The sequence below is a fragment of the Aplidium turbinatum genome, chromosome 18 (assembly GCF_918807975.1).
Source record: "Aplidium turbinatum chromosome 18, kaAplTurb1.1, whole genome shotgun sequence".
NCBI classification, from domain to species: Eukaryota; Metazoa; Chordata; class Ascidiacea; order Aplousobranchia; family Polyclinidae; genus Aplidium; species Aplidium turbinatum.
In genome coordinates this window covers 17,083,191-17,095,812 of record NC_137489.1, presented here as the reverse complement: position 1 = coordinate 17,095,812, position 12,622 = coordinate 17,083,191, and the positions used below count along the sequence as shown (strand labels likewise).

The 12,622-nt window shown below is 36.6% G+C and overlaps 1 protein-coding gene across 3 annotated transcripts in view; it reads right to left on the bottom strand.

Moving 5' to 3' along the window:
* LOC145787355 (transmembrane protein 94-like) overlaps positions 1-9,015 on the bottom strand; it is a 32,919-nt gene extending 23,904 nt beyond the window's left edge. For all 3 annotated transcript variants that reach the window (XM_082599081.1, XM_082599082.1, XM_082599083.1), the window contains exons 1-3: positions 8,781-9,015; positions 6,786-6,895; positions 2,418-2,551 (exon numbers count right to left, since the gene is read on the bottom strand). In XM_082599081.1, coding sequence (XP_082455207.1) covers positions 2,418-2,551; positions 6,786-6,895; positions 8,781-8,846 — 310 coding nt within the window. In that variant the 5' untranslated portion in view covers positions 8,847-9,015. The remainder of the gene's footprint in view (positions 1-2,417; positions 2,552-6,785; positions 6,896-8,780) is intronic.
* Positions 9,016-12,622: the final 3,607 nt, after the last annotated feature.

Genomic DNA, 12,622 nt, shown 5'->3' with positions numbered 1-12,622 from the left:
ACAGAATGCTTTAACAGGTATCATTTCTTATGAGCAACTTTTATAGTAACATTACATGTAAAAATAACTGTACAAAGGAGTGCTTACTGGTTTTACAAAAAAAAAGAAAAAAAAAAAGTTCTGGAGACTACAGTGTTCTGGAGACTACAGACAAATTCAATAAGAAAGAAATTCCTAATCTTTTATTTATTCCGAGTCCTCTCTATGAAATCCTGCTAAGTGAGCATACTAGTCCATCACATACTGGAAGAATGTTTGCCATTTTAAACAGGGAAGCATACATTTTTTGTTAAAGTTTGTTCTGGAGACTACACAATTTTGGAGCCAGGCTAAATAGCTTCCATAGAAGAGTGAACTATTATCACACTTTTTAGTAAATCTGTTTTCTTGTTTTGTAGGTTTGTTTATATATAAATTTGCATCATTTTACACCCAAACAGGAGCACAGAGTAGGCATTGGTAGAGTAGTACCATGGGTCGTTCTGGAGACTACAACATAGTGGAGCCAAAATTGCAGATTCGTAAAATTGAGAAAAATACAAGGCCAAAATTGTAAAGCCAGTGTCATTTCAACATTAAAATGTAGCTAAAGCTGCACAGTGTTAAATAAAAGTCAGTTTAGCACTGCAGTATTTGCCTGTGAAAAATCACAAGGGAATTACAGAAGTAAAAACGTGAAAAATCCAAAAAAAGTGGGCAATTTTGTGATAAATCCAAAATTTTTGCTAAGAAGTTAACAATTTCCATTGAAAATTAGCATTACATAGGGGGGGCACATATCTAAACTGTAACTTAAAGCCTAAAAAAGTAGACTGAAACCTTAAGAAATACCAAAACTGCAAAAATGCGTTCTGGAGACTACAGGGTACAAAATTGATGCATCTGACCCATATACGTCAAGATAAAAAACAGAGTCAACAAAATCTGTATGGAAGGTAAACTTTACGGAAAGAAAAAAAGAGGCAGACCACCAAGACGATGGCATGACAACATCCAGGCATGGACCAAAGTCATCATCATAATCCATCGTCAGTTTGTTCCCCACTAGTGGGGGTGGCCGATTGTTTCCGCGCAGCAATTGTTTTTATCCCTCTTCTCCATTTCACCCTGTCCCTTGCATCTTCCTCCTTCAGTCCGACTTTTTTAAATTCATCCTTCACGTGTTGTTTCCATGTTCTTCTTGGACGACCGCGTTTCCTCTTCCCATCCACCTTTAGATCTAATGCCTTTCTAAGAAAACTTCCTTCCTCCCTCCTTATCACATGTCCATACCATCTTACTCCATTTGCCCTTGCCAGTCAATTTGACAAAGTCAATTTGACAACACTGGGCAAGCTAGCTAAAAACCGTGACTCATGGAAACAGATAACCCATGTTGATGCGCAATCTGCTTCAAATGGAGATGGCGATTGAACAATGAACATTATATTCTTGCCACTAACCTAGGTATACACTACAGTAATAGCCTACCCTAAAACCTTTAGTCAACCTGATTGCCTGCAAAAATAATAAAAGCTTTGCCTTTGAATGGAATAATGTTGCTGAAAACTGAAACCTTTCACCCAACACTTACAAGTAGCAAACTTTACATCATTATGTTGCAAAAAGCAACATGGCCAGATCAAACAACGGTATTTAAAAAAATGGTGTTGCCAGAAAGCACATGTGATTTTTAAAATAATGTGTTTTTATAGTTTTGTTTATATATGTCTTCAGATTTTTTCTGTGCGGTGCCCATGCAGCGCAGTTCACACAGTCAAAATTCTACACGATGAAGTTGCATCATTGCATGGTTGACAACGCTACTCCAAATGTATCTTTTACACCTCCAAAACCCTTAAATAATTTGTAGATAAACAGTACACTTTACAATTTGACAAAAATTTGAAGTGATTTGCGTGCTTAGTACATTGTGAAGCAAAAAAATCATATGAAATCTAATCGCAATTGGTTAGAATAATAAACACCATAAACTAAATAAATTGAATTTGGAATGCTTTTATCCAGTAGATGATGAAAGTTATGTTAGAAAATATTCACAAGAAGTGAATATGCAAGGATAGTGTTTCTCGGACCAGAAAAGCTTTTCCAACTTTAATTGTGACACTTTTGAATGGTAGCAAAAGTTAAAGACTGAAGCATATCAAATTATTCATTGTATGAGGAAAAACAGAAAATCGACAACAATACCATGAAACACAGCTACTATATTTTTTGTACTGATGGATGCTAATTGCTAATATTATCTTAAAGTGCAATGGCATATTTTCCAGATGAAAGCGGAGCCTGGCGTGCCAAAAATGGTAGATGCTTGAAAAAATATATATATTATTGATTTTCTTGTAGTTTGAAAGATGTTTCTCAATTCAGTTACTTTGTCGTCAAGGGCCTGTTTATGGTGCCACTGAAATATATACCTTTAATCATGTCAGAAAGCAATGAAATTCTTTGAACAACTTCTCTTTTTTTCCGAACTTCATTCCAAATAACCAAAAATATATTGAAGCCAACAACACAAAGGACCATAATCGCAAAACCAAGAGTCAAATCACTGTAGAAAAAAATGAAATCATGAATATATCAAAGTACCATTGTAACTTGCTTCATTTTTAAACAAGTTCATCAAAATGTTTTTATTCAAATAGAATAAGTGAAAAGCTTTGTAATTGTAGCCTATATGTGTATTTAAATAATACATTCTTTCCTATTTATACGACAAATGGTTAATAATACCATAAAAGGGTGCTCAATGCGATGTGCAATGCTAAGTGTAAAGTTAATACAAAGTGCTCAATTGCTACTTCTTTTCTATTTAGATTGGTAATGGTGATATGCATTACAATTTTATACCACATGCATTGGGTATTGCTTGCTACGGAAAATAGAAAATGTATTATACAAAACATACCAACAAAAGTAGATGAGTCTTCAAACGTAAAACAATCCGGGGCTTGTTACTTTTAAGCTGCCCGTGATTTCATTTTTTGCATGAGAGAGAATAAGAGAACGGACCAAGCTGGAAGGCTTCCAGAGAGCAGCTAGTCTTTGATTTCATCATTCATGACACACAGACCTTCGTTGATGATGATGGTGCAATCGTTGATGATGTGATTTGCGGTCTGTTCCTCAGCACCACATTCACATAGAGCAGGGGTTCTTAACCTTTTTTGTCTCGTTTACCCTTTGCCGAATGAAAAAAGTAAAATTTACCCCCACCGTTTTGGTGGCCCCTTGTGATGTCATCCTGTCCAGTCAACCATGCAAAAACTTGGAAAAGTCACCATTGCACGATAAGAATTTGGAACAAAGCGTTGTTGAACATTGAAAATCAATCAATTCATATTTGCAAAGAAAATCGTCAGCAAGCTTTCTAACTTGGCTTCGAAGGGATGAGTTATCCAAAGAGCAGTGCTTGTTAAAACTTTCACCTTCGATGTAACCGTCAAAGTTCTTTTTTAAGGCGGCAAGGTGCTGGCATATTTCGACTTCGAGGTCAGAAATCTTGTTGCGACTTCTAGTTCTACTGACTTTCCAATCATCAAATGTTGAAAAAATTTGCGTAAATTCCTTTTTGAACTCTTCTACTCCACAGATCTAATTTTGTCAGAAAGCCCTGAATTTTATCATGTACATCTATAATGGTAACACTTTTGCCTTGCATTTGCATATTGAGCTGGTTCAAACTTGAAAAAATGTCTGTCAAGTAGGCCAATGCATCAATAAATTTGTTGTCGACAAAGTGCTTACTCAACGGGGATTTGGGTTCTCGAAGAAAAATCTCGATTTCACCATGTAGCCTAGTTCGAAACCTCGAGACAAAACACGACCCCTATAGAGAGCCACCGAGCTTCGGTGTGATAAAGGAGAACGGAGTGTTCTGATCCCATCTGATCACAAACCACTTTGAAAACACGATGATTGAGAGCACGTGCCCTGATAAAATTCACACATTCACAGTCCTCGAAATTAGCGGCGGCACTCGGCAATTGCCGTGGTAAATGCCGCCGTAAACGTCATAATGGCCATTCTGCTACGGCAATAAAAATGCCGCCGCAAAATGAGCACTTAATTAGAACAAAACTTGTTCAAAATTTCTTCCTGTGTTATTTACTCGCAGCGGGAGTTTAATCAGCAGAAACATCGCACCAAGACCTCACCTCGGACTATTTTAGTTGCTGTGAACACTCACGCAGTCTTCAAAAATATTATATTTTATAGCATATTTTTACTTGGCAAGAACTTTGCCGAGGCCAAACGGCAAAAGTTGAAATTGCGTCGGCAATTGCTCTGAACGTTCATTACGAAACAATTGTACCAAAACATGTGAAACGAGAAGGGAAAAGTATACTAGAGTACTAAGAGTAGTCTATCACGACCGCATCGTTTGATTTGTTGTGATGTAATAATACTTAAAGTAGCGATAAAGCGAGCAACGCAATACGCACGCTGTTACGTTAATTCACGTAAAATAGCTCAGGGGAAAAGTAAGTTAATTTTGGGTTGATTCAACGTTCGAGTCCGCACAAATCGATTTACAATTTTCCCGGCGGGTTATATTGCGCACCCAGACAGCAAAACCATCATTTCTACATCAATTCAACGTCTACAGACGCAAAATCAATGCAAACATAACGAATTATGCTGCCTGGGTAACAACAATGCCCAATAAGAAATTTACGTTTGTTTTTCGACATCTAGCGACGTTGAACCATCATAAAATAACGTTAATTGCTCAAACAGGTACCGGTAACAAATTAATAGCTCCCTGCGAGAAGATTGGCTCGATTTATGTTTATCCTAACATAATTTCGGCACAATTGGGATACTGCGTGCGAGCAACACAAAGTCTGTTGGATAAAGAACTAGTCGGATATCATATATAAATCGGAATCATCAGATGCTGTATCGGAGGATGAGGTTGTCGCGTCGTCACTGGAATACTTGAAGACGCAAAACTGCCCGTTCGTGAACGCGCAATGCCACATGATCGGAAGCATTATTTTACTGCCGAAGAACCATTTATCCAATTTTGTTCTACTTTTTTAACTTGACCCCTTAGCTTTTCTAATTCCGATTTGTTTCCGTCATAAAATTCTTGATAAATTTTGTAAAATACCACACTAACTTTTTCCTTCTGTTTCCTCTATTTGATAACCTATAGCAGGTAAATTCTACTTTTCAACTGTATCCTTCACCATGATTTATATTCGCAACGACACCGGTAAACAATAAGCATTCGATGTAACAATAACTTTTTCGTAACAATTAAGCCAGTATTTACAAGGTTGCAAACTTTTTACAGTTTACAAGAGCATTGTCAGCGCGTAAAATAGCTTGCGTGATGCTCTCCGCTACCGCCGTATGAAACACGTAGAATAAACGATTAAAATTTCGTTTGTTTAAACTTTAAAGCATACGGCAATTGCCGCCGCAATCCAAGGTTTGCTGATTTGGCGACGGCAATGTTTTTGCCGTCGTAGATGGAAGCTAATTTCGAGGGCTGCATTCAACCACATGCTTCAATACTGCTTTCAAATATTCTTTAAGGGTTTTACTTGCCAGTGCATGTCGATGAACTGCACAGTCAGTAGAAATGATGTTCGGTGCGTGTTTTTTCACCAGAGTTGTAAAGCCAGACTTCGCACCTAGCATACTGTAGTAGAGGCACCGTCTGTGCCAAGTGAACCCACATTATTCCAGGATATATTATTTTGTTGAAAGAAATTATCGATTTTTTCCAGTTTTCAATTTTTCCAAAATTGTAGCACACATAGGCCTACGCTGCTGAAATGAAACTGGTAGTCTACTTGCGTTGAGATAAAAAAAAAAACGGAAACTTACATTAAGTTTGAATTTGAATCAAAATCGAGTGCAACACTACCAGTTTTTTAATAACCGAAAAGATAAAGTTTGCTTTAATTTATGATTCAGTAAATTTACCCCCTTGGTAGGTAAAATTTACCCCCTGGGGGTAAATTTACCCCCGGTTAAGAACCCCTGACATAGAGGAAAAAGCCATTCCCCATTTGTGCACTGTTGAGCAGAAAAGCCCGACCAAAAGCTAATTTAAACGTCTCTTGTAACGTTTCTCTTCTTTTTCTCTGATGAGCTCTCTTTCTCCCTCATGCCAAAACAGGAAAAAATGAAATTGTGGGCAGCTTAAAAGCAACACGGCCCAACAATCCTTTTGTATATTTAAGCATCGGGAGTGTGAAATTTATTGTTTTACCACCCAGTTGATTATGTTTGCTTCAATTACACTGAAAAGGTACAAATTTCAAACTTCACTCTCTCATTACCCACCTCAACAACATTGTTCAATGTTCAATTGTTCATTGCAACATACTATACATAAATGTTCTGCATTTGAAATACAGTAATACACTGATAGCAGCTTAATTTTAAGGAATTTACAATCTCATTTCTAATTGTATGTACACATAATAAAGTGGCTGGACAATACATCAATACAGTTTTAGTGATGTTGCAATTTTACGCGTCTATGAACTAGATCCTAATTAGGATTCAAAAAGTTTAGGATTCTATGATGATCTGCTAAGTTTAGGATTCTGCTAGCTAATCAAAATTGAATTTTAGCTGTTTATGATCAAACTGACTTGTGTAAAATTAAATTCGTTTATTTTGTAACCGAGTCATTCATATCAAGCATAGTTGTAGGTTTGACACCTGTCAAAAGATATTTTATTTTCTTGATTTAATAATATTATTACTTTCTTGATTTAGGATTCGGTACAGTATTCTAAATTGCCTATCTCTAGCCTCACCTATATGACAAGTCCATTATTGAATGAACCAACAGGGTGGTGGTGCAGAGGAAACAAGCCAGAATGATGTGCCATGGCAGAAGTGATGTTCCATCAAAACAAAATACTCCCTAATAAATAAACAAATGATAAAAACAATATGGCCTATAGGTGACACATTGATACATTGTAAAAATCTTTATCCTTGGACCAAAAATCCTCCTTCAAAAGATAAAGTACAAGACCAAATCTAGAGCCACTTTTTTAAGGTTTTCTTGTTGTTCAGTTGAGAGAATGCTAGTTTTATTGCTGGATGATTTAATAATAATAATCATGCTTTTTATTTATGGTTTACGCCCATTGCGATAACATACAGTACACTGCGATCACAGATGCGATACAAAGACAACAGAAAGAAGCAAAGTGACATATAGTCTTCGAGTCAGCTGCTCCCCTTAGTTTGGCTTGCCATTAAGTGTCTTTGCCGAGACACATACACGTGCTCTGGAGTGGTGTCAAACCCACATCCTTTTGAACGTCGCGCACTCGGCTACGCAACAAACACAGAGCAGTCTTAGTAATTTATAGCCTACTTGATTACCAAACTTACATTCGCAATCAATTTTTAAAGCTAAGTTTAATGCATGTATGCTTTAACGTCAAGACATATTACTCAAAATACAGGTCTACTGTAGGCATAAAATGCAAAACAAATGTTCATGACTTGTTATTTTGCAAAAATCTGTTGATTCCGTATGATATATTAGTTTAGATACTTTAGATACTGTACCAAAAGTAGTGTTGGGCGATATTGAAAAAAACAAAACGATACGATATTTGAAGTAATACTCGATATTTCGATACTTTTCGATATTTTTATACTAATTAAGAAAACAGTTTCTCAGTCTTCAAAATTAGTGTCGGCAATTGCCAAGGTGATTGCAGACGCAGATGCATGAATGGTGCATTAGCGTCGGCAATAAAAATGCCAAGGCCACAAGAGCGTTTGTAAGGTTAGGGTTAGACATTCCGCCCAGTCGTTATGCTACAACCATAGATTTGCTCCTTAGTCAACACCTTGATGGAGCTCTGCGAAAGAGGCATGTGGATGGGTATCAAAGCACGAAAGCGGCAAAACGTGGACACTTCATAGCAAACGGCGAAAACATTGTAGATTTACAGCCAAGCGATGAGCCTCTTGATGTGTCCGATTCCAGTGATGACACAACAACCTCATCCTCCAATACAGCATCTGATGATTCCGATTCTGATATCTAGTTCTTCATCAAACAGACTTTGTGTTGCTCGCAGTATCCCAACTGTGCCAAAATTATGTTAGTGCATACCGGTACCTAAATCGAGGCAATCTTCTCGCAGGGAGCGATTAATTTGTTACTGGTACTTGGTTGAGCAATTAATGTTATTTCATGATAATTCAACGTCGCTAGATGTCGAATTAATGTAAAACAAACGTAAATTTCTTATTGGGCATTGTTGTTACGCAGTATAACCACTATAACCAGCCGGGAAAATTAAATCGATTTGTGCTGACTCGAACGTTGAATCAACCCAAAATTAACTTACTTTTCCTCCCCATGAGTTATTCAACGTGAATAACTCAAGTAACAGCGTGCGTATTGCGTTGCTTGCATTATCGCTACTTTTGGTATTATTACATCACAACAAATCAAACAGTGCGGTCGTGATAGATTACTCTAGCATATTTTTCGCTTCTCGTTTTCTATGTTTGGTACAATTTTTTTCGTAATAAACATTCTCAGCAATTGCCGAGGCTATTTCAACTTTTGCCGTTTGGCTTCGGCAACGCTTTTGTTGGGGTTTGCAATTACGAGTTATCGAACAATATTGAAATAAATAACGATATTGAAAAGATATCGTATCGTATCGAGAATTCGATATATCACCCAACACTAACCAAAAGCTCCTTTTTAATATCTCGGCTTAAATCATGGTTAAGCAACATCAGCCACACAAACACTCACATCAAAAACCAACCTTAAAAGTATTTTTTTCAGCATAGATGTCTCTAATTTGAATCAGTTCTTCTGCAATCAAAATCATGCTTGGAAACTTTGCCTGACATTTACCAGTTAACAACAATTTATGTTTACTTGAGCAAATCAGTGAACGTTTTTTAGGTAGATCAATTTATTTACTTTCCTCACAATTTAAAACTCGCAAGTTTTCTTGTAATAATAAACTGGCTATGGCTAAATCATGCGTTCTCACTTTCAACTATGCTATCACTCCATCAGTGCATCTCTGCTTGTTGTGTTTAACTTCGCGCTTGATTGACTTCTGCTTGCATGAGTGATGCTAAGCAAAGTTGCCAAGGGTTAGTTGGTAAGATGATACGCAAGTAGGCTATCCTGCTTTTTTATCACATCAACTTCATACTATGCAAAAAATTTACTGAGGCTGAGCTATAAATATTGTAGAATTTATCTACAAGTATGTTTAAATCTGTTTTTTTCAAGCACTCACAACCGGCACCCCAGTTCAGTTTCTTTTTATTTCTGATCATTTTTGAAACAAAAAACATCACACTGGTCACAACAACTTTTCTTGCATAATGTTTTTCAATGGATTTAGGGTAATTTTGGGGTGCTGAATCCGAATCTGACCTCAGATTTATCCTATCACGTCAGGTTTGTGAGGTATGATAACAGCAAATTGTTACTTTTGTCAAAAGTGGAATTGAATTTGTCAATTTTCATACCTCTGCCACACATAGCAGAGGTCTGGAAAAAGGTACAGTAAGAAGCAAAAAACGCACAGTCAAGCTCTAAATAACCATGGTCAGCAACGTGAGTGTTACCAAATGTCTTGGATAGATATGTTATACATTCTATGAAAATCGGTAGGAAATGAAACAAAACCCAAGTATTAAAAGATGCCACAACTCACAACTTCCATTTTTTTCTCCACAACTGGAAAAAAACTGGCCAGGTTTCGTGGTCAGAAACTCGCAACTGGCAACCTTGACTGGACATTGTCATTGTCATCTGTGTTGCCAGATTGGGCTACTTATCGCAAATTGGGCTACTTTCCATATGTGATTTGCGACAAAAAATTGAGCTTGGCGACTTGCGACTTTTTGGGCTACTTTTAAATTTAGATTGGCGACAATATAACGAGATTGCGACTTTTTTACATCGGAAATTTCTTACTAAAGTAAGTTTCGCTTGCAGTCTACTGGCAATTTATTTGTGGTTTACAAATTTTACAGCGCATTCTCATGTTTCCAAGACGTAGCAAGGGACATGGTTGAGTGAGTTTCTAGTCATTCTAGCGTTACGTTATCTCCGTTCTATGTCTTTACAGTTTACTCTTACTGTAGAAGTCAGAACGCAGAAGTGCTTGAAAAGTAGTGTGCTGAAAAAGTGGTGAGAATCTAATCTGTACCCGATATAGCCTGATGTGAACGTGCCTTACTGTACCGGTAACTCTGTTGCTATTTAGCAGAGTAATTTGTGCAATTTCACTGGGTTTGTTAAGCTGATTTTTCATATGTGTGTTTTTTAGCTGTACATTCAAGAGCATTTGATGGCTTGTATGTTATTAATTAACATTTTTTTCAGGTTCTTCCACTGACTGGCATGCAGTTTTTACATAGTTTACTAATCAATGTAGTAATAATTGGAATAAGAATGAATGGCTTGATGAAAATGTATGTTTGTTGAATTTGTGTAATGATGATTGTACACCTTGTCCTTCAGTGAAAAAAACCCAACACATGACAAAACTGAGGCTAAGCAGTTCTGCTATGAAGTATGCCTAACAGAGACATCCAAAAGTGTGACAGTGTTAGAACACCTCACGGGGGTCTGGGGGGCGAAGCCCCCCAGAAGTTGGAAAACATAGTTCCCGCGCCCCCTGCTATAAATTGGGCTACTTTGGGAGCAAATTTGCTACTTTTTTGGCTACTTTTTTTTTCAAAATCTGGCAACTCTGATTGTCATTGTCATTAACTAGTTGACTAGACCAAGGATGCCAGAGCTTGGTTTTTCCACCTAGATCTGGGTTTTTTTGACCACATTTGGGTTTTAAGTTTTTTTATTTCAAGTTTAGGTAAATCTAGGTTTTTTTGGTTTTAACTTTGTGCAGAGCTTGCACGGTGTATTAAGGCACTGGGATCTTCGATAAACGGTCCACACTGCAACACAAAAATGATAAGGTACTGGTCATGTTTTTTGCATCAGCTACTGCAGTCAGTGAGGTAAAGGATGCTGAAGAAATGATATAACTTTATGAAAATGTGGATGACTAGAAATTGGAGTAGTACAACTATTTGTGTTACTGAACATTTATTTATTGTGAATTTGAGTTATTCTTTTCAACATTATGTTCAAATGAAAAAGGCTAAGCAGGGTTTATTGCTAAGAACCAAGTTATCGTAGTTGTACACCAAACTGTAAGCAGTAAGCAGGCATGATGATTCTCCTCAGCCGCAGTCTACAACTCACACAGCAAAAATTTTAGTTCAAAAGTCTAAATTAACCTTAATGGCTAGCCTATACACTCATACATGTATTATACCAGTACATCTAGTCAGTTTTAGAAATTTTGGTTAAACACACACTGAACCTTGCTAGCTAGACGCTTTAACATAAAAATAATTTTGAACCAAAATCTTTGGTGTGAGCCCATATAGGCCTACCAAGCTCTTGTTTTTGTATATAGTTATTAGTTACGGTATATTACATATATATATATATTAACTACTATAGGGCATAACGGGGTAATTCCGGACAGAATTTCCGTTTTCGGATTAACATTGCTCACGTGTTGCTTTTAAATCGACCCCAATGCAAATTTAAGACATTCACGCATATGTTAATAGTATGCTACAGCAATTTTCTAAAATTATTTTAGGATGGCCACAAGATGAGGCCTACATTTTCAGTGCCTAACTGTCCGGAATTACCCCGTTTGTGGGGTAATTCCGGACATGCACACTTCTAATGCAAAAAACAGAATTTCCCCATAGCCTTACCGTTACAGGTAATTCCGGACAGCACAGAAACTTTATTTTTTCAGTATTTCACCACATTTGGCGCTCGAAAGCTAAATTATATGTATATTATATAAAAAAGGAACATTTTGCTCACTCTAAAAAAGATTGTGTTTGAATGTTTTTTTTATCCTTGGACTGGAGAAGTCAGTTTATGAACACATTAATGTATTTTGCTTGCGTTGTGTTGTTTACTTACTTAATTATTTTGTATTTACGTGTGCATTTATTCTTTATAATTCTGTTTGAAATTTATAAAATAAACTGATAATACGATTAGAATAGGAATTACCCCAGGCTGTCCGGAATTATCTCATGTCCGGAATTACCCCATTATACCCTACCAACATAAGCATGTTGTATATTGTATAATTATATATACGTGTTACTATTTGTAGCTTTTTGAGGCTTCTGTGTAATGATTTAAAATAGTGCTGAAAGCACACGCAGGTTTTTTTTAACCGCTTTACTACATATTTTCTGGACCTGGGTTTTTTTTGCCTCATCTGGGTTTTTTTTTAGCACACAATCTAAGTTTATTGGAAATTTGTTGCTGGCATCCCTGGACTAGACATTGACTTGCAAAATGTGTAAAAACACATTACACATCTGTAATGAACTGTTTGTAAACTAATAATATAAGGTTTTTCATAAAATCAATTTTGTCCTTGTTACTTTGTACTTTATAACTTATTTCGGTCTCAAGCATGTTTTAACGTTCACTTTTACTTCTGCTATGTTGAGGGTGAAACTTTTGTTTTTGGTGTGATGGTCAGAAATAAAAGCAACTGAACAGGTATCTGTTTTTAATATCACAGATAAA